Below are 23630 nucleotides of genomic sequence, written 5' to 3'. Positions count from 1 at the left end.
CTGAGACCTTTTTTTTGGTGCAGGTTTGGATTTGGGAAGTGCTTTGGAGCTGCTGCTTTGTCCAGCCACTTGGCTGGTTGTCACGGGTTGTTGTTTAAAGTCCACTTTTCATCACATGTCACAGTCTAATCAAGAAATGGTTTGTCATTGTTGCATAGAATAAGAGAAGACAACACTTTAAAAGGACGATTTTTAAAAAATTTTCAGTCACTTACCAAGGCAGCCACTTACCAAGCCTTTTCACCCTTCCAGTTTGCTTCCAATGCCTAATGAGTGTAGAATGGTCAGCACTGACTTCTTCAGCAGCTTCTCATGTAGTTTTTAAGAGCATCAACTTTGATGATGCTCTCAATTAGTTGTTGTCAGCTTTCGACAGCTGGCCACTGCAGTCCTCATCTTTGGCTTTCATCTCCTTTGCAAAATTTCTTGAACTACTGCTGCTTTGTATTTTGGTTAGCAGTTCCTGGGCCAGATGTGGTGTTGATGTGGCAGGTTATCTCCGCTGCTATATGACATATTTTGAACTTGAATAAAAAAATCGTTTGAATTTGCTTTTTGTCTAACATCATTTCCCTAGTCTAAAATAAACATAAAATCAACAGCAAGTAATAAGTTATTAGCAAAAAAAAACATAAAGTGAGAGATGTTCATTAAAATGACGTGTAACATAACCCTGCAGAAGAATGTATTCCAATATCAAATGGCAAAGTTCAGTAGTGTAAAACCACAATTACTTTTGCACTAACTTAATAATTCTAGTGGCACATGTATGTTATTTATCATATGTTTCTAAAACATAAAAATAATATATAGCGACCATCGGAAATGTAAAATTAGAGTTCCTCTTGGGGAATACAGAATTGATGGAATAAGCCAAAAATATTTTAAGTATATAGAAATACTTGGTTAAGTCCTATTCTCATGAGGAGCCTCATATAAACATCTCAAAATTATTTTTACTTTTGTATTAGTGTTTCTAGGTTTTAACATAAAATATATATAAATGTAACTTTTTGCAAATTATTCTATTGGTAATTACTACTTTCTAATTATATAATAGTAGAATAGGATTTGTTTCAGGCCTGTTTGGTTTTCTGATTTATAATTTGAATCCTAAGCACTCAACCTGATTTTACAGGGAAGATTGCAACTTAAAAGTACCATGTCACTCTAAAAGCTAAAACATTGGGTGGAGAACACTCTGTGTTATGACTGTTGCCAAGAATTGCTTATACTCCCTACTTCAGCCATATTCAGAGTATCTCCAAATGCACCTTATGTCTCCATATCTTTACTTACTCTGTGCCCCTCTAACTGAAATAACCTATTACCATCATCATCATTATGGCCATTTCATCTTTCAACATGCATCTTAAGCTGCTTTTTTTGAAACTTTCCTTAGCCTGTACCTTGCATAATTCCAAGTAGGACTGAACGTTTCTTCTGTATGCCATTATATATATTATGCTACCTATAACACTTTATTGCATATGTGTATGTGTATGTTTCCCCATGTAAGATGTAAGTTCCTTTTAAGGCCAGCATACTACATACATGCATACATAAATGAAAGCTGGCTAAGAAGATTATCTTTTTATCTAAAATTCTAGCTACCGAATTTTTATTCATATTTCCTTAAATGATCTGGCTTATTTTCTTCCTCTGCTTCCTAAAATGTGAAATAAATGAAAATCTATAAATTACTTTTTAAGGGGTCTGACAACGTTTGCACACATTTGATTACTTGCTAGAAAGAACTGAGTGTCACTTTTAATCATGGCTACAGTTTATTATGAAGAGGGAAAAACACATCAGAGAGAATCTAGAAGTATCCAGGCACAAGCTTCCAATGCTCTCCCACCCAGGATGGTCCATACAACGTGTTCCTTTTTCCAGCAGTATAAGGCATTTGACACTATAGTGTAGTGTTTCTGCCCAAAGAAGCCTGCTTAAGACTCAAAATCCACCAGTTTTATTGGAGGCAGGTCATATAGGCACCCTCTGCACCAAACCACAACCACCTGACTTCCAGAGCCTGAAGGAAAGTAGATGTTCACCATAAATCACATTATTTGTACAGGCCATCTTGGCAACCAGGTACGTCAGGGTTCATTGTCCCAGGCAGGCAGAACAATGGAGGAAACGTTATAAAGTCAAGTTTCCAGGCACCAGCCAAGGGCCAGCCTTGGAAACAGACTCTCTAAAGATAGCAGCATTGGGCCTGCTATCCTTCACTTTTATTTACTGATGCACTTTGAGGCAAAGAATTGAAAGTCTCCCCCACCAACCCACCTCCAAACACATACCACAGACACGAGGAGTAGAAACAGCAGGGTACTCTCCAGTAGCTCATCCATGTCTCTTACATCTGGTATCTGTAAAAGATAGTGACTGAGATTCCAATCCAGAGACCTTTCTTATTGGTAACTGTAGACAACCTATAAATAAGGGCTCTAAAACACTTAAAAGTATCATTTTTAAAAAACACAAGTAGCATCTTTTCTAAGTTTTTATTCATAGATTCATATGGCCGTCAAACTTTTTTTTTTAGTTGATAATTTAAAGGTAAATTTGAGCTTAACTCTGAAAAATCCAAGACTCTAAATTTGGAGGTTCAAGCCAGTGAGGTTTTCTCTCTAAAAACCACTAAGTAAATATGAGAAAAGTGTGTATATAGTAGACTTCATGTACTGGTAATTAGAGTGACCATTCAGTGAGGCATAAATAAGTGAAATTTAACTTATTTTTTTGTTATAATATCATTTGCCTAGGAATGTTTCCTTGGCATATACCATAGCAACTTTGGATCTCATGCCAACATTTTATCGCTGCTCTGAAAATAGAGACATACAAATGTAGTGTTTGTTACATAAACTCTCCTGTTGCAGAGGACAGCATAGGAGATAGGGACTGAGAATAGTATCTGTGTGTTTATAAAAACCTAATATTTTGATCTTTGAATGGGAAACTCAGTCTCAAGTTTTGTAAGTAAATGCATACTCAGTTTATTTTAAGGTGGAAGAATTTAGTTAAAAATTAGGAAGATGGAGGTTACTGTTGCCTTAAGCATTCCGATGCCCTACAGTACATCACAAAATTTGGAAAATCCTACATTGTCTATACGTCTCTCTGAAACTTATAAACCACATTAGTACAATAAAGCCTGTAAGAAAACCTGCAAACAGGAAACCATTTTAGCTGTTCTTAATTCATTTTTTATATATTTATTTGAACACAAACCTGTTATGTGAAAAGCCTCCAAAAATCCCACAACTTGGAAAATGCTTTTCAGATCATTCCAATTTACAGTCTACAGTCTACAGTTCAGTTGCTCAGTTGTGTCCGACTCTTTGCCAACCCCATGGACTGCAGCAACTGTCCATTACCAACTCCTGGAGCTTACTCAAACTCATGTGCATCCAGTCGGTGACGCCTTCCAACCATCTCATCCTCCGTTGTCCCCTTCTCCTGCCTTCAATCTTGCCCAGCATCAGGGTCTTTTCCAATGAGTCAGTTCTCGCTTCAGGTGGCAAAAGTGTTGGAGTTTCAGCTTTAACATCAGGCCTTCCAATGAATATTCAGGATTGATTTCCTTTAGGATGGACTAGTTGGATCTCCTGGCAGTCCAAGGGAGTCTCAAGAGTCCTCTGAAACACCTTAGTTCAAAAGCATCAATTCTTTGGCACTCTGCTTTCTTTATAGTCCAACTCTCACATCCACACATGACCACTGGAAAAACCATAGCCTTCACTAGGTGGACCTTTGTTGACAAAGTAACGTCTCTGCTTTTTAATATGCTGTCTAGGTTGGTCATAACTTTCCTTCCAAGGAGGAAGCGTCTTTTAATTTCATGGCTGCAATCACCATCTGCAGTGATTTTCAGTTCAGTTCAGTTCAGTCGCTCAGTCGTGTCTGACTCTTTGCGACCCCATGAATCGCAGTACGCCAGGCCTCCCTGTCCATCACCATCTCCCGGAGTTCACTCAGACTTACGTCCATCGAGTCCGTGATGCCATCCAGCCATCTCATCCTCTGTCGTCCCCTTCTCCTCGTGCCCCCAATCCCTCCCAGCATCAGAGTCTTTTCCAATGAGTCAGTTCTTCACATGAGGTAGCCAAAGTACTGGAGCTTCAGCTTCAGCATCATTCCTTCCAAAGAAATCCCAGGGCTGATCTCCTTCAGAATGGACTGGTTGGATCTCCTTGCAGTCCAAGGGACTCTCAAGAGTCTTCTCCAACACCACAGTTCAAAGGCATCAATTCTTCGGCGCTCAGCCTTCTTCACAGTCCAACTCTCACATCCATACATGACCACTGGAAAAACCATAGCCTTGACTAGATGGACCTTAGTCGGCAAAGTCATGTCTCTGCTTTTGAATATGCTATCTAGGTTGGTCATAACTTTTCTTCCAAGGAGTAAGCGTCTTTTAATTTCATGGCTGCAGTCACCATCTGCAGTGATTTTGGAGCCCAAAAACATAAAGTCTGACACTGTTTCCACTGTTTCCCCATCTATTTGCCATGAAGTGATGGGATCAGATGCCATGATCTTCGTTTTCTGAATGTTGAGCTTTAAGTCAACTTTTTTACTCTCCACTTTCACTTTCATCAAGAGGCTTTTTAGTTCCTCTTCACTTTCTGCCATAAGCGTGGTGTCATCTGCATATCTGAGGTGATTGAGATTTTTCCTGGCAATCTTGATTCCAGCTTGTGCTTCTTCCAGCCCAGAGTTTCTCATGATGTACTCTGCATATAAGTTCAATAAGCAGGGTGACAATATGCAGCCTTGATGTACTCTTTTCCCTATTTGGAACCAGTCTGTTGTTCCATGTCTAGTTCTAACTGTTGCTTCCTGACCTGCATACAGGTTTCTCAAGAGGCAAGTCAGGTGCTCTGGTATTCCCATCTCTTTCAGAATTTTCTCCAGTTTATTGTGATCCACACAGTCAAAGGCTTTGACATAGTCAATAAAGCAGAAATAGATGTTTCTCTGGAACTCTCTTGCTTTTTCCATGATCCAGTGGATGTTGGCAATTCAATCTCTGGTTCCTCTGCCTTTTCTGAAACCAGCTTGAACATCTGGAATTTCACAGTTCACGAATTGCTGAAGCCTGGCTTGGAGAATTTTGAGCATTACTTTACTAGTGTGTGAGATGAGTGCAATTGTGTGGTAGTTTGAGCATTCTTTGGGATTGGCTTTCTTTGGGATTGGAACGAAAACTGACCTTTTCCAGTCCTGTGGGCACTGCTGAGTTTTCCAAATTTGCTGGCATATCAGTGCAACACTTTCACAGCATCATCTTCCAGGATTTGAATCAACTGGAATTCCATTACCTCCACTAGCTTTGTTCGTAGTGATGCTTTCTAAGGCCCACTTGACTTCACATTCCAGGATGTCTGGCTGTAGGAGAGTGATCACACCATTGTGATTATCTGGGTCATGAAGATCTTTTTTGTATAGTTCTTCTGTGTAATTTTGCCACCTCTTCTTAATATTTTCTGCTTCTGTTAGGTCCATACCATTTCTGTCCTTTATAGAGCCCATCTTTGCATGAAATGTTCCCTTGGTATCTCTGATTTTCTTAAAGAAATCTCTAGTCTTTCCCATTTTGTTGTTTTCCTCTATTTCTTTGCATTGATCACCGAGGAAGGCTTTCTTATCTCTCCTTGCTATTCTTTGGAACTCTGCATTCAGATGCTTATATCTTTCCTTTTCGCCTTTGCTTTTTGCTTCTCTTCTCTTCACAGGTATTTGTAAGGCTGCCTCGGACAGGCATTTTGCTTTTTTGCATTTTAGCTTTGTTGTTTGTATACATTTAGCATTCAGCCTTTTTTTCATTAACGTTTAATTTGCAGTCAGAGAACATAGTTGATTTAGACCTATATTTTGAAATTCATAGAAACTGGCCTTGTGGCCTATTATGTGATAAATTTGTAAATGTTTCATGTGTGATTGAAAAGCATATGACTTTAATTTTTAATGTAGTATTTTATATGTGACCATGATATTATGTTGTTCAGTTGCTATGCCGTGTCCAGCTCTTTGCAGCCCATGTACTGCAGCATGCCAGGCTTCCGTGTCCACTGTCTCCTGGAGTTTGCTCAATATTGTGTTCATTGAATCCAACCATCTCATCCTCTGTTGCCCCCTTCTTCTGCCTTCTATCTTTCGCAGCATCAAGGTCTTTCAAATGAGTCAACTCTTCGCATCAGGTGGTCAAAGTATTGGAGCTTCAGCTTCAACATCAGTCCTTCCAGTGAATATTCAGGGTTGATTGGTTGGATCTCTTTGCTGTCCTAGGAGCTTCAATCGTCTTCTTCAGCACTCAGCTTTCTTTATAGTCCAACTCTCATGTCTGTACATGACGGCTGGAAAAACCATGTTGTTGACTATATGGATCTTTGTCGGCAAGTGATGTCTCTGCTTTTTAATATGCTGTCTAAGTTCATCGTATCTTTTCTTCCAAGGAGCATGTGTCTTTTAATTTCATGGCTGCAGTCACCATCCACAATGATTTTGAAGCCCTAGAAAATGAAATCTTGTCACTGTTTCCACATTCCCTGTCCCTGTTTCCACATTCCCCCCATCTATTTGCCATGAAGTCATGGGACTGAATGCCATGAACTTCGTATTTTGAATGTTGAGTTTTAAGCCAGCTTTTTTCACTTTCCTCTTTCACCTTCATCAAGAGGTTCTTTAGTTCCTCTTCACTTTCTGCCTAAAGTGTTATCATCTGCATTATCTGAGGTTGTTGATATTTCTCCCAGTAATCTTGATGGTAGCTTTGAGTTATCCAGCGCAGCATTTTGCATGATATACTCCACACATAATTTAGATAAGCAGGGTGACTGTATGCAGTGTTGACATACTCCTTTCCCAATTTTGAACCAGTTGCATGTCCAGTACTAACTGTTGTTTCTTGTTCTGCATACAGGTTTCTCAGGAGACAGGTAAAGGTGATCTGGTATTCCCATCTCCTTCAGAATTTTCCACAGTTTGTTTTGATCCACACAGTGAAAGGCTTTAGCATAGTCAATGAAATAGATTGTGTTTTGGAATTCCCTTGCTTTTACTATATTAGTTTCTTTTGTTGGTTGTAAAGAGAAAGATTTGGATATATGAAATCCAGGTTCATTACCAAATATAGTCAGATTAATTATAACGTTTTAAAAGATTGACAAAGATTTGTTTTAGTCACCTTGCCTTTCTAAACTTTAATTTCCTCATCTATGAAGTAAAAACAGACCAGATGATATCTAAGATCTCTTCAAGTGTTTATAACCCAGAAGTCTATCTATCTAATGCAATTTTAATTATTTACTGAGAAAAGCTTGTGAGATGATTAACAACTGTCACTCTGAACCATTCATATCTGAAAGTGTTCTCATATATTCATTGAGTTTTCAAAAAGTATGTACAGAATCAATTTCAATCTACTTTCTTTAGGGTAGAGGGAAAAAGTTAACTTTGGGATGAGGAGAAAATTAGCTCTTTTTATAGATATCATGTAGTAGCAATTTACTCATTTTACAAGGACTGCTCATTATTGTAAATAAAGAGGACTTCCCTGGTGGCTCAGACGGTTAAGCGTCTGTCTACAATGAGGGAGACCCGGGTTCGATCCCTGGGTCAGGAAGATCCCCTGGAGAAGGAAATGGCAATCCACTCCAGTACTCTTGCTTCGAAAATCCCATGGACAGAGGAGCCTGGTAGGCTACAGTCCATGGGGTCGCAAAGAGTCGAACACCACGGAGTGACTTTGCTTTCACTTTACTATGATCCAGCAGATGTTGGCAATTTGGTCTCTGGTTCCTCTACCATTTCTAAATCCAGTTTGTATATCTGCAAGTTTTTGGTTCACGTACTGCTGAAGCCTAGCCTGAAGGATTTTGATCATAATTTTGCTAACATGTGAAATGAGTGAAATTGTATGGTTATTTGAACATTGTTTGGCATTGCGTTTCTTTGGGACTGAAATGAAAACACTTTTTCCAGACCTGTGGGCCACTTCTGACTTAAGGCTCACCATTAGATTAAGACTGTTAGTTGTGCTGTTCTAATTATCTCTATTGTTTGGTGCTTGACTTATAAAATAGTGAGAGAGATTGTTGAAGTCATTATGTCCTTACAGTTCTATCATTTTCTTTTTCAACAAGGTTTGAGGCATTTTATTGGGTGTATATATATTAAGTTGTTATTTCTTCCTGGTAAACTGAACTTATTATATATGTAGTAATCCTTTCTACCCTGACAGTACTTTTTATATTAGTCTATTTTATCTGATATTAATATAGCTATGCCTTTTTTCATTTGATTACTATTTGCACGATATCCTTTTGCCTGAAACCCTTTCCTTGTTCTCATACTTTAGGTATGTCTGAAACAGTTTCTTTTTCTCTCTGTCGGTCAGTTTAGTCTCTTTAAGTTTATTATTATGGATATTTTTGGACTTGTTTTCCAGCTTTTTTGGGGAGCAGAGTGGGGCTTCCCTGATAGCTCAGTTGGTAAAGAATCTGCCTGCAATCCGGGAGACCCTGGTTCGATTCCTGGTTTGGGAAGATCCCCTTGGAGAAGGAATAGGTTACCCACTCCAGTATTCTGGCCTGGAGAATTCCATGGACTGTATAGTCCATGGGGTTGCAAAGAATCAGACATGAAATAATTTTCCTGTTACACCATTTTTTTTAAAACTTTCCTGTCATTTTTAGGATTAAGATTTTTATCCCTTTTTTTTTTTTTTTTTCATTTTTCTGGTTCACTGGGTTGGAAGATATGTAGCACATCTGTATGATACATGCATGTGTTTTATATGTGGTGCACACATGTGTTATGTATGATGTGTGTGATGTATGTGTGATGGGTGTATATATGTATGCCACACAGCATGTGGGGATATTAGCTCCCTGACCAGGGACTGAACCCAGGCTCTTGACAGTGAAAATGCAGAGTCCTAACCACTAGACTGCCAGGGAATTCCCTTCAATGTTTTCATTCTAAGTTTATTCATTTCTTTAGAACTGTTTGCTGTGTTGGACATTATCTGATTATATATACAAGTGTAGCATTTACTGTCACTTTTTATCTTCTAACTTGATATTTGTGCACTTTAAGCTTTTTTTCTGTTTTAGATCATTTCCTACAGTGGTAGGTACCCTAATCTTTGACCTAAATTGTAACAGTACAAGCTACATTGCTTGAGATCTAGATTTCACAATTATTCTTTATCAGGATGGGTAAGTCAAGCAAACATTAAGCAGGAAATTAGACCATATTGTAGAGCAAACTTTTTTAAAATTCACTTTAGTCACTTGCGGTTGCACTCAGTCTTCGTTGCTGTGTAAGGACTTTCTTTCTTTGCTGCAGGCAGGGGCTGCCCTTTGTTCGAGTATGCGGGCTTCTTCATTATGGTGACTTCTCCTGTTATGGAGCACAGGGTCTAGATGCACAGGCTTCGGTAGTTGCAACTCATGGGCTCAGAAGGTGTATGGTGTGTGGCTCTAGGGCAAGTGGGCCTTAGTGGTTGCAGCACGCAGGCTCAATAGTCGTGGCTTGCACGCTCTAGAGTTCCAGATCAGAAGTTGTGGCGTAGGGGCTTAATTGCTCGGCTGGCGTGTGGAATCCTTCCAGACTGGGAATTGTACCCATGTTCCCTGCATTGGTAGGCTGATTCCTATCCACTGCGCTACCAGGGAAGTCCCTAGAGCAAACTTTTAAGTGAAATGAACACTTATGATTTGGTATCATCTTCACTAATTCTTATCACCCCATTACTCATTCAGCTTTAATTTTGGCCTTACTGCTTTTTAAAGATGATTTGAGTTTCTGACTCTCGCTGTGTTGTATCTTTTTCATTCATAGCTCCTAAGGCCTCTGCTCTATCAGCAAGGTTATTTCTGTGTCTTCTGCTACCTGGCACTCTACTTATTCTTTTTTTTTTTTTTTAGTTTATTTTGTTGAAGTATAGTTGATTTTCAGTGTTGTGTTAGTCTCTAGATACCCTGCTTTCTTAGCAAGAGATTTTTCTTTTTGGTTTCTTGCTGTTCACATATTTTTAACTGATTGAGAGTCCTTTTTTTGTCTACTTTAGAACAAAGAGAATTTCAGTCATATTCATTGTTTCATTTGAGAGCATTTGAACTCTCAACCCTTCCCATTTATCAGTTCCCAATCAGAGAGATAACTGAACATGCAGCTTTCTCTGTGGAAGTTTCTAATTACGTCTAGCTTAAATTTTTGGATTCCCCCCCCCCTTTTTTTAATATGTGTAACATAGGATAAAATTTTTAAAACACTTTCTAAATAGCCTATAGAGTTTTATAATATACCATTTTATGAAAAAGAAAACTTTATGTTATCAGACTACATAATTGTTATAGAATTGTTTTAGAAAGTATTATTAACAGTTTAGTGTCTTTTTCTGGATTCTTTCTATGTATATATACATTTTTCCTCTATGAATTATTTTTTAACCTATATTATAGATTCTTTAAGATAACGCTGATATTTTCCATATTCTTGCTTATGGGTCTTATCATTTTTAATGACATAAGTATTCCAATGTACAGATGTGCCATAATTTATTTAACCTATCCTTTCTGTGTATAAAACACTTAGATTATTCCAGTGTTTCTCAAACTGCTGCAGTGAACATATGTGTGTATGTGTATATATATATTGTGAAAAAGCATTTGCATATGTTTTTTATAGCATGCATTTATTAAAAGATAAGATCACTACATCAAAACAAATATATATTTTAGGTTTATTATTTCATTTCTCCTCAAAGATATATTGTACTGGAACAGTAATATACTGCCAGTGGGATTATAAACTGCTGTAACCACTTTGGAAAGTTGTTTGAGAGTATCTATTAAGGATAATCATATGCATATACTGTGGTCCAGCATATCTACTTCTGAATATATGCTCAAGATAAATACGTACATATGTTCATCAGAGCACTATTTTTGTCATCAAATCCTGTAAACAACTCAGTGTCTACCAACAGTTGTATGGACACATAATGTATTTATGTAAAGTAGTATTGTACAGCAAAGAGAATGAATGAACTACAGCTAAATACAGCAACATGGATGAATCTTACAAGTATAATGTTGAGTTAAAGAAGCTAGACACAAAATATATCATATGATTTTGTTTAATTAATGAAACAGGCAAAAATTAACCCATCATGTTAGAAGTCAGAGTAGTGGAGCATAATAGTAGAAATGGAGAATGAGGAGACTTCTGAATTCTGTTTATTCTCTGTTTCTCAGGACTTGTGCTGGTTACGTGGGCCTATTTTACATGCAGTGAGCTACACCTTTTTGACTTATACCTTCCTGTATATGTTTCTACTTAAGTGAAAATTTATAGCCAAAGAGTGCTTTTTTAAAAATATATAAAACCTTCAAACTCCTACCAGTAGTGCCGGTTTTCCTGTGCTCTTGGCACTCTGATAGATGTAAAAAACTTTTTAATATGATAGACAATACAAAAAGATGAATTTGTTTTATTATTAATGAGGCTAAGCATCTTTTTATATATTTATTAACAGTCTCTTCTGTAATTTCCTTGTTCATGTCATTATTTTTCTATTATAGTACTTATTTTTCATACTGATTTTTAGACACTTGATATATTTTGGATTTTTGTCTATTATATTGCAGAATATAATGTTTTAAATAACAAGTTCGAACTAACAGTTATTTAGGGGAAAGTTTCTTCTAGTAATGAAATCAATCTTAAAGAGGGTCCATTGTTCTTCACTCTCTAGCTCTGTGACCCAACTGGGTTCTTAGAAGAGTAAAAATCAGCCTCATTAGCCCCATTCTGTACTCTAATATGAAGTTCATGTAGAATAGATTCTATTAGAAGATCCTTGTTTTATCATAGTTATCAAGATTCTTTCCTTGACTAGTTTGTTCTTTGCTGAGAACAAATGCCTTTAAAGAAAATCTCAAAACATCCACTGCAATTATATGTTACCTTTAGTTCTCTTTTTGGTTTCTCTTTATGCCTTTGTATTACCTAATATGGAGAAGACAAATAGTATTGAATAGGTTTTGTTTTATTTATAGTAAATTGTATATTAATTTTGTCTGTATTATATTTTTATAAAGTAGCTGTTTAAACAGTGTGCCGCATGCTATTTCCTTTACTCTCAACCGGTACCAAATTTCTAAATGATCTCTTAACTAAAACATTTTGTTTTAGTAACTCAGCTAGTTTGACATAGTCTTACTGTTTTGTCTGCCTTTTTATGCTTTTGATTGGGGATGCCTTATTGAAATAATGTTGAGTTTAAATAGTTTCTAGATTTCACTTGATTTTAATGTTGCTCACTTTCATTCTGTAGTGACCTGTGAATGTTTTATACTTATTTCTGTATTTTTCTTTTAATATGTAATTCATAGACGCTCTGCTGTTGCCCGCATTCAGGAGTTCTTCAGGCGGAGAAAAGAAAGGAAAGAAATGGAGGAATTGGATACTTTGAACATTAGAAGGCCACTAGTAAAGATGGTTTATAAGGGCCATCGCAACTCAAGGACAATGGTACCATATACTCATGACATTGTTTAGAAGAACTGCAGTTTCATAATATGAATTTTTTTCCATAATGCTTGTTTTTATATATGCCAGTGTGATTCTACTATATTCTATATAATTATCTCTGTACATAACATTTATTGCACCTTCCCAGTTATCTCTTTACCTCAAATATAGTTCTTTTTGTCCTATAATATGTTGTGAAAGAGCATTATTTTTTATAAGAAAACTCTACCATACTGAGGAACTATTACAGAACTTGAAAAATGTTAGCTTGTATAGGTAACCATTGCTTCTTTTTTGCTCTCTCACACTTGCTATCTACTTTCCTAGTAGGTTTTTTTTAGTTCATATTAGTTTCTTTTGTTGGTTGTAAAGAGAAAACTTTGGATATATGAAATCCAGGTTCATTACCAAATATAGTCAGATTAATTATAACTTTTTAAAAGATTGACAAAGATTTGTTTTAGTCACCTTGTCTTTCTAAACTTTAATTTCCTCATGTATGAAGTAAAAACAGACCAGATGATATCTGAGATCTCTTCAAGAGTTTATAACCCAGAAGTCTGTCTAACTAGTGCAATTTTAATTATTTACTGAGAAAAATCTTGTGAGATGATTAACAACTGTCACTCTGAACCATTCATATCTGAAAGTGTTCTCATATATTCATTGAGTTTTCAAAAAGTATGTACAGAATCAATTTCAATCTACTTTCTTTAGGGTAGAGGGAAAAAGTAACTTTGGGATGAGGAGAAAATTAGCTCTTTTTATAGATATCATGTAGTAGCAATTTACTCATTTTACAAGGACTGCTCATTATTATAAATAAAGAGGACTTCCCTGGTGGCTCAGACGGTTAAGCGTCTGTCTATAATGAGGGAGACCCGGGTTTGATCCCTGGAGAAGGAAATGGCAATCCACTCCAGTACTGTTGCGTGGAAAATCCCATGGACAGAGGAGCCTGGTAGGCTACAGTCCATGGGGTCGCAAAGAGTCGGGCACAACGAGCGACTTCACTTTCACTTTCACTCATTATTAATAGAAGCAATCAATTTATATTTCTTGTGTTTTTATGGTTAAAATTTTGGATGGGAATAACTAGGGATAGGAATGGAAAAAAATAGAAGACAAATAAATAGAATAGTAGTTCCAGGTAACAAGAAAATTGGCTCCCCTCCTTTGCTTTGTCAAAATAATCAAAGTCACAGCTGCGCATAATATGATTTCAAAAATTCTGATCTGAAATACAAAGATTTTTGATGGTTCATTTTGTGCATCTGCTGAAAAACTCCATCACAATCATCTTAACATTTCCTTTGTTTCATTGCTTCATGAAAGTAAATATGTGTTTATATCTTTCCTTCCTGATTGTGAGAACTTCTGATAGCTAATAAAAAGGCTGGTAATTTTGTTCTTTTGGCATAAAGCAAAATACCAGGGGGAAAAATTCATTTTTTTCTATGAATTGTTTTTATTATCTTTTAAAGCTAAAATGGAACCAGTTTTGGAAAGTTCAGTGACATCTATATATAAATTTTCATTATATTGTCCATAACCCAGAAATCTCATTCATTCATTTAGCAGTTATTAACTCAGCATCTACTGTGTGCCCAGGTACGCTTCAAGCACTATAAATATAATATTGAACAAAATAAAATACCTTTCATCATGGGGGACTTTATTTTCTTCCATTTTATCCCTACTAATAAATCTCTCTCATGGTCAATATACTAGAAGACAAAGACTCTCTTCGATGTTTTATTTTCTAAGCCAATTTTTAAAATTTGAGAATAGAAAAATCTTTTTTCATAACTTTGATTTGAAATCTCTTATCATTTTCTGTTTTTCCTTAGATAAAAGAAGCCAATTTCTGGGGTGCAAACTTTGTAATGAGTGGTTCTGACTGTGGCCATATCTTCATCTGGGATCGTCACACTGCTGAGCATTTAATGCTTCTGGAGGCTGATAATCATGTGGTAAACTGCCTGCAGCCACACCCGTTTGACCCAAGTAAGATGACCTTTTATACGGCAAGGGTTCAAAATCATTAGTATGATTAATCAGCTTCAACTTTTTTCTAGTTGTAAGATTAAATACATAAGAATAATCCAAATTATCCTAGTAGGCAGCTACTAGGATCAAGTATTGCTCTTGTTGGGTTTAAAACAAAAAATGTTTACAACCTGCTTTTGACTGAAAATAGAGGGAAATAGATTAAAAAGTTTATTCTCCTAATAGTTCTTCTAAGTTTTATCAGCTATAAGAGCTTCAGTTGATTGGACTTTTTCCTGCTTAACCAAATTGAACTTCCATGCCTGTTAGTCTTTACATATCAGAATTAATTTTCCAGAACAAAAGAGCAATGACTTGTTCTTGCCTTCCATTTGAAATTCCCATGTTTCTCATAAAAGAACAGTAAATAGAAAAAAAATTTGAGTGATTTCAAGATGGCCTTAAAATTGTATTATATTGTATTTATGAAATCTTCAAAACAGTATTTTCAGTTAACAGTTAAATGTATCAGTACAATGTCCATTCTAACTCAATTTTGCTGAACACATACATCCATGCATATATACATTATACATTTATGTGAATTAACGCTGTTTCTAAGCTTTATATTAATGTGAACGATTTTTTCTAGTTCTCGCCTCATCTGGCATAGATTATGACATAAAAATCTGGTCACCACTAGAGGAATCAAGGATTTTTAACCGAAAACTTGCTGATGAAGTAAGATTTTTGTCATATTTATAATAGAACATATTTCAGCTTGTTCCTGAAATGCGTAATAATTTTATTTATGTATGTGTATATTTCTTGGTTGTGCTGTGCCTTCATTGCTGGGTGGGCCTTCTCTAGCTGCAGCAAATGGGAGTAACTCTGTAGTTGCGGTGTGGGCTTCTCATTGCAGAGCTTGAGCTCTAGGCATGTGGGCTTCAGTGGCTGTGGCATGAGGGCTTAGTAGTTGCAGCTCCTCGGCTCTTGAGCACAGGCTCAATAGTTGCGGCAAACGGTTGGTGGCTCCACAGCATGTGGGATCTTCCCAGGTCAGAGATCAAACCCATGTCTCCTTCATTGGCAGGCAGATTGTTTATCATTGAGCCATCAGGGAGGCCCCTGAAATGCTGTTTTAAGAAGAACCAAAGCAAGTTAATTCACTTAATGAGGTCAAATTTTAAGAAAAAGAAAAGAATAAAACATGCCTACAATACTAGAGAGATAAAAACTGAAATACTATTTTGATAATTAGAATGTTGATTATCGATAGTAACAGATAAAGTTTATTATAGTAGACTAGATTGACTATTTTGGCTTGATGCAATGAAGAATAATTTTTTAAAAAGAAAAAACCTGTGCCCTTTTAAGAAAGTAGTTTTACTATAACTTTTCTCCATAATCATAGCCAAATGGGTAGCAGAACAAATGATCAGAGAATCTTTAATTTATGATTTTATTTTAAGGTTTCCTCAGCTTCTGAAGCTGCTGTTACATCAGTAGTTTTGAAACCTACATCAGAAGCTGTAGGTTTTTTCAGGATTGGAAGCAGGAAGATGTATGATATGAAAGCTAAACTCTGGGTATTTCCTCAACTCCAAACAGAGTTTCCATTTATGGATTTCGTTTAAGATTTCTTACAAGTATTTCTTACAAGGAAAATAAAGATCCATTGCATTAATCAGCTGCTAAGGAATTACTGAGCTTCTGTGAGGAGGTAAGTGCAGCTAGGGTTGATACTGCTACCTCTTAGCCCTTCATGGACCTCAGCCTTGTCATGGCAAAGGGGCTTCCATAACTCCATAAAGCTATGAGCCATGCTGTGACAGCCACCCGAGAGAGAAAAAGAGTTCTGACAAAACGTGGTCCACTGGAGGAGGAGATGGCAAAGCACTCCACTATCCTTGCTGCAGGAATCTTATGAACAGTATGAAAAGGCAAAAGGATATGACACAGGAGGATGAGCCCCCATGTCATAAGGTGCTACAGGGGAAGAGCAGAGGGCAATTACTAATAGCTCCAGAAAGAATGAAGTGGCTGAGCCAAAGCAGAAATGTCACTCAGTTGTGGATGTGTCTGGTGGTGAAAATAAAGTCCAGTGTTGTAAAGAACAATATTGCATAGGAATGTTAGGTTCATGAATCAAGGTAAATTGGACTTGGTCAAGCAGGAGAGACAAGAATAAACATCAACATCTTAGGAATCAGTGAATTAAGATGAACAGGAATGGGCGAATTTAATTCAGATGACCTTTGTATCTGCTACTGTGGGCAAGAATCCCTTATAAGAAATGGAGTAGCCATCATAGTCAACACGAGTCTGACATGCAGTACTTGGGTACAACCTCAAAAACTACAAAATGATCTTGGTTTGTCCCCAAGGCAAACCATTCAATATCACAGTAATCCAAGCCTATACCCTAACCATTAATGCCAAAGAAGCTGAAGTTGAATGGTTCTGTGAAGACCTACAAGACCTTCTAGAACTAACACCAAAAAAAGATGTCCTTTTCATCATAGGGGATTGGATTGCAAAAGTAGGAAGTCAGGAGATACCTGGAGTAGCATGCAAGTTTTGCCTTGGAATACAAAATGAAACAGGGCAAAGGCTAACAGAGTTTTGTCAAGAGAACACGCTGGTCACAAAGACACCTTTTTTTAACAACACAATAGAAGACTCTACACGTGAACATCACCAGGTGGTCTATAGTAAAATCAAATTGATATTTTTTGCAGCTGAAAATGGAGAAGCTCTTGACAGTCAGCAAAAATAAGACCTGGTGCTGACTGTGGCTCAGATCATGAGCTCCTTATTGCAAAATTCAGGCTTAAGTTGAAGAAAGTAGGGAAAATCACTAACCTTTTCAGGTGTGACCTTAATCAAATCCCTTATTATTATACAGTGGAGGTGATGAATAGATTCAAGAGATTAGATCTGGTAGCATGTGCCTGAAGAACTATGGACAGAGGTTTGTAACATACGAGAAGCAGTGACCAAAACCATCCCCAAGAAAAAAGAAATGCAGGAAGGCAAAGTGGTTGCCTGAGGAGGCTTTACAAATAGCTGAGAAAATAGAAGTGAAGGGCAAGGGAGAAAGGGAAAGATATACCCAACTGAATGCAGAGTTCTAGAGAATAGCAAGGAGGGATAAGAAGGCCTTCTTAAATGAACAATGCAAAGATATAGAGGAAAACAGTAGAATGGGACAGACTAGAGAACTTTTCAAGAAAATTGGAGATAACATGGGAACATTTCATGTAAGGATGGGCACAATAAAGAACAGAAATGGTAAGGACCTAAGAGAAGCAGAAGATGTTAAGAAGAGATGGCAAGAATACACAGAAGAACTATACAAAAAGGTCTTAATAACCCAGATAACAACAATGATGTGGTCATTCACCTAGAGCCCCAGACATCCTGGAGTGTGAAGTCAAGTGGGCCTTAGGAAGCATCACTACAAACAAAGCTAGTGGAGGTGATGGAATTCCAACTCAGCTATTTAAAATCCTAAAATAGGATAATTCTGTTAAAGTGCTGCACTCACTATGTAAGCAAATTTGGAAAATTTAGCAGTGGCCACAAGACTGGAAAAGATCAATCTTCATTCTAATCTCAAAGAAAGGCAATGTGAAAAAATGTTCAAACTACCTCATAGTTGCACTCATTGCACATGCTAGTAAGGTTATGCTCAAAATCCTTCTAGCTAGGGTTCAGCAGTATGTGAACCAAGAACTTCCAGATGTACAAGCTAGATTTAGAAAAGGCAGAGAGAAATTAGAGATCAAATTGCCAACATTTGTTGAATCACAGAGAAATGAAGAGAATTCCAAGAAAACGTTTACTTCTGCTTCATTAACTATGCCAAACTGTAGGTTGTTATGAATCACAACAAGTAGTGGAAAATTCTTAAAGAGATGGACCACCCTACCTGCCTCTGGGCTTTCCTGATGGCTCAATGGTAAAGGATCCACGTGTAGTGCGGGAGACCCAGGTTTGATACCTGGGTTGGGAAGATACCCTGAGAAGGGAATGGCAACCCACTCCAGTATTCTTGCCTGGAGAATTCCATGGACAGAGGATCATGGTAGGCTATAGTCCAAGGGGTCACAAAAGTGATGGACACAACTGAGCAACTAACACTTGGTACCTGTCTCCTAAGAAATCAATATGCGAGTCAAGAAGCAATAGTTAGGACCAGACATGGAACAACTGATGGGTTCAAAATTAGAAAAGGAATACATCAAGGCTTACTTATTTAACTTACACGCAGAGTTTATCATGTAAAATGCTGGGCAGGATGAAGCACAAGCTGGAATCAAGATTGCCAGGAGAAATAACAGCAGGTGTGAAGAGTGAACATTGACATTCTAGGAATCAGCGAACTAAAATGGACTGGAATGGGTGAATATAACTCAGATGACCGTTATATCTACTACTGTGGGCAGGAATCCCTTAGAAGAAATGGAGTAGCCATCATGGTCAACAAGAGAGTCCGAAGTGCAGTACTTGGATGCAATCTCAAAAAAGACAGAATGATCTCTCTTCATTTCCAAGGCAAACCATTCAGTATCACGGTAATCCAAGCCTATGCCCCAACCAGTAATGCTGAAGAAGCTGAAGTTGAACAGTTCTGTGAAGACCTACAAGATCTTTTAGAACTAACACCCAAATAAGATGTCCTTTTCATTATAGGGGACTGGAATGTGAAAGTAGGAAGTCAAGAAACACCTGGAGTAACAGGCAAATTTGGCCTTGGAGTACAGAATGAAGCAGGGCAAAGGCTAACAGAGATTTGCCAAGAGAATGCACTGGTCATAGCAAACACCCTCTTCCAACAACACAAGAGACGATTCTACACATAGACATCACCAGATGGTCAGTTCTGAAATTAGAATGATCATATTCTTTGCAGCCAAAGATGGAAAAGCTCTATACAGTCAGCAAAAACAAGACGGGGAGCTGATTGTGGCTCAGATCATGAACTCCTTATTGCCAAATTCAGACTCATACTGAAGAACGTTGGGAAAACCACCAGACCATTCAGGTATGACCTAAATCAAATCCCTTACGATTACATAGTGAAAGTGAGAAGTGGATTCAAGGGACTAGATCTGATAGAGTGTGTGGTGAACTATTTATGGAAATTCATGGCATTGTACAGGTGGCGGTGATCAAGACCGTCCCCGAGAAAAAGAAATGCAAAAAGGCACAGTGTCTGAGGAGGTCTTACAAATAGCTGAAAAAAGAAGAGAAGCTAAAAGCAAAGGAGAAAAGGAAAGAAAAGAAGGCCTTCCTCTGTGATCAGTGCAGAGAAATAGAGGAAAACAATAGAATGGGAAAGACTAGAGATCTCACCTTGTTTATTTAACTTATATTCAGAGTTCCTCATGCAAAAAGCCAGGCTGGATGACTCACAAGCTGGAATCAAGAATGCCAGGAGAAATAACAACCTCAGATATGCAGGTGATACCACTCTACTTTCCTCCATTAGGTAAAGTGGAAGTGTTAGTTGCTCAGTTGTGTCCCCCCACCCCCACCCCCGCCCCATGGACTGTCTATGTCCATGGAATTCTCCAGGCACGAATCTGTTGTGGATCACAACAAACTGTGGAAGATTCTTACAGAGATGGGAATTCTGTAATGCGAAATGAACCCCCTGACCTGCCTCCTGAGAAATCTATGCAGGTCAAGAAACAACAGGTAGAACTGGACATGGGACAACAGACTGGTTCCAAATCAGGAAAGGAGTTTGTCAAGGATGTATATTGTCACTCTGCTTATTTAACTTATATGCAGAGTACATCATGTGAAATGCCGGGCCTGATGAAACACAAGCTGGAATCAAGATTGCTGGGAGAAATAATAACCTCAGATATGCAGATGACACCACTTTATGGCAGAAAGCAAAGAAGAACTGAAGAGCCTCTTGATGAAGGTGAAAGAGGAGAGTGAAAAAGTTGGCTTAAAACTCAACATTCAGAAAACTAAGATCATGGAATCCAGTCCCATCACTTCATGGCCAATAGATGGGCAAAAAATGGAAACAGTGACAGGCTTTATTTTCTTGGGCTCAGAAATCACTGCAGATGGTGACTGCAACCATGAAATTAAAAGATGCTTGCTCCTTGGAAGAAAAGCTATGACCAACCTAGACAGCACATTAAAATGCAGAAACATTGCTCTGCCTACAAAGGTCCGTCTAGTCAAAGCTATGGTTTTTCCAGTAGTCATGTATGGATGTGAGAGTTGGACTATAAAGAAAGCAGAGTGCTGAAGAACTGATGCTTTTGAACTATGATGTTGGAAAAGACTCCTGAGAGTTCCTTGGACTGCAAGGAGATCCAGCCAGTCAATCCTAAAGGAAATCAGTCCTGAATGTTCATTGGAAGTACTGATGCTGAGTCTGAAACTCCAATACTTTGGCCACCTGATGCGAAGAACTGACTCATTGGAAAAGACCGTGATGCTTGGAAAGATTGAAGGCGGGAGGAGAAGGGATGACAGAGGATGAAAATATTGGATGGCATCACCAACTTCTTGGACATGAGTTTGAATAAGCTCCAGGATTTGGTGATGAATGAGGAAGCCTGGTGTGTTGCAGTCCATGGGGTCATAAAGAATCAGAAATGACTGAGTGACTGAACTGAACTGAAAGAGGAACTAAAGAACCTATTGATGAGGATAAAAGAGGAGAATGAAAAAGCTGGCTTAAAACTCAGCATTCAAAAAACAGATTATGGCGTCCAGTCCCAGCATCATTTCATGGCAGCTTAATGGAGAAAAGTGGAAGCAGTGACAAATTTTATTTCCTTTGGCTCCAAAATCACTGTGGACAGTGAGCCATAAAATTAAAAGATGCTTGCTCCTTGGAAAGAAAGCAGTAACAAACCTAGACAGTGTATTAAAAAGTAGAGATATCACTTTGCTGACAAAGGTCCATATAGTCAGAGCTATGGTTTTTCCAGTTGTCATGTACTGATATGAGTGTTGAACTATAAAGAAGGCTGAGCACCAAAGAAGTAATGCTTTTCAACTGTGGTGTTGGAGAAGACACTTGAGAGTCCCTTGGACTGCAAGGAAATCAAACCAGTCAACCCTTAAGGATACCAGTCCTGACTATTCACAGGAAGGACTGATACTGAAGCTGAAACTCCAATATTTTGGCCACCTGAGGTGAAGAGCTGACTCATTGGAAAAGACTCTGATGCTGGCGAAAGTTGAAGGTAGGAGGAGAAGGAGGCAGAGTATGAGATGGATATCATCACCGACTCAGTGGACGTGTATTTGAACAAACTCTGGGAGATAGTGAAGGAGCCTGGCATGCTGTAGTCCATGGGTTGCAAAAAGTTGGACAGGATTTGGCAACTGAACAACAACAGCCCTCTCTGAAAACAATAAGGGGTGCATTGCTAGAAATATTAGTAAAGTGAAAAACTCGTTCTCTAGACCACGGTTGACAGTTCATTGTGAGATTCCCACATGTATTTTTACTCATTATGTCAATAGACCTATATCAAACACTTAAGGCCCCTTTGTTCCTGGAACTTTCCAAGCAAGAATACTGGAGTGGGTTGCTATTTCCTATTCTAGGCGGTCTTCTCAACCCAGCTATCGACCCCAAGTCTCTTTTGTCTCCTTTATCGGCAAGCAGGTGCCACATAGGAAGCCCCTATATCAGGTAGAATCCTGGATTTTAAAAGATAAACCCTTTCGTTCAGAACCCAAAGACTAGTGGGAAAAAGACATACGAAGAACTAGAATACAGTGTGGTCAGTGTCAGAAATGTACACGTAGTCTTCTGGAAACTCGTAGAAAGGAATTTTCAGTTGGAGTAAATGGGATGGGAAGGTCTTCACAGAGGAAATCAGAATTGGACTGAGTTTACCAGGTAGACCAGGACCAAAGGAACATCTGAGAGAGAAGATCAGCGTGTTTCAAGTTGCTGTAAGGTGAGTGAGCCATCCGCGTGCTGACACCCAGAGGACACATAAGGCAGCTCAGCGGGCCTCGTAAGTGAGGCCGGGCTGTACAGGGCCCTGTGGGCACCCTCGTGAGTTGACAATGTCATGTCACTGGGGGACTGCTGATCAGGTTAGTGTCTTTTCTTCCTCTGCTGCTTTCCTTCCTTCCTTTCTGTTTTTCCTTTGCCACTCCCTTTGGTTTCCTCTTTTTTCCTTTGCCTATAATTATACATTAAATCCCTAGATGTTCATGGATGTTCTTTAGTCCTATTCTCTGTATTTAAGACACAGTTCACTGGTAACTCTCATCCAAAGGTTTATTATTGAAGTTAACTTTGAGGTTAATGTAACATTTTCCTTGAGGGGCCCAAATGACCCAGGGATAATAATTTAACAGTGCTGTCACTAAAAATATCAGTTCCACTAGAGGGAAAAAAATAATAAGTGGACACAAAGTAGACTGCTTTGCTTCTATAAACAAATTATAAGTAAAAGTAAATTGAATTCTTACATGTTTCAGGTAGCCTCAGGGTTTGACCTTTGTCTTTCTTCCAGTTAGAGTAGTGTTCTCTGATCTTACTCTGTTGATTACAAGCTAAAGTAATTACTTGGCATTGATCAGCCTTAAGATGGTAGTATAGACCCATATAGATATATGTGAAGAATGAAGTAATTCCTGTTAATTCTTTACAGTTCTCCTAGTATCTAAGGAAAACATACAGTTACTCTGTGATCTTTGACATGGCTATTTAACTTGCCTCATAGGTTATAACTCGAAATGAACTCATGCTGGAAGAGACTAGAAATACCATTACAGTTCCAGCCTCTTTCATGTTGAGGATGTTGGCTTCACTGAACCATATTCGAGCTGGTAAGAACTGTCGGTGTGCTATTAAAATCATTATTATATTTGAAAAAACATTATTTAAGATCGACGTTAAAGGGATTTATATTTAAGGGGGAAAAGGGGATTTTCCTGGCAGTCCAGTAGCTAGCGCTTGCACTTCCACTGCAGGGGCAGGGCTTTGGTACCCGGTTGGGAAACTTAAGACCCCACGTGCTGCATGGTGCAGCCAAAAAATAACGAGATTTTACTAATTTCCTTAAATTGCAAAATTA

General features: G+C 38.0%; 1 protein-coding gene across 7 annotated transcripts in view; it reads left to right on the top strand.

Moving 5' to 3' along the window:
• The window catches only part of DCAF6 (DDB1 and CUL4 associated factor 6), a 183305-nt gene that overhangs the window by 151487 nt on the left and 8188 nt on the right, over positions 1–23630 (top strand). For all 7 annotated transcript variants that reach the window (XM_068966657.1, XM_068966661.1, XM_068966660.1 and 4 more), the window contains 4 exons: positions 12417–12555; positions 14406–14562; positions 15197–15285; positions 23277–23382. In XM_068966657.1, the coding sequence (XP_068822758.1) occupies positions 12417–12555; positions 14406–14562; positions 15197–15285; positions 23277–23382 (491 nt within the window). The remainder of the gene's footprint in view (positions 1–12416; positions 12556–14405; positions 14563–15196; positions 15286–23276; positions 23383–23630) is intronic.

Source organism: Capricornis sumatraensis, chromosome 2 (assembly GCF_032405125.1).
Source record: "Capricornis sumatraensis isolate serow.1 chromosome 2, serow.2, whole genome shotgun sequence".
Classification (NCBI taxonomy): Eukaryota; Metazoa; Chordata; class Mammalia; order Artiodactyla; family Bovidae; genus Capricornis; species Capricornis sumatraensis.
The sequence above is the reverse complement of the archived record's forward strand: the minus strand, read 5'-3'. Positions and strand labels throughout refer to the sequence as shown.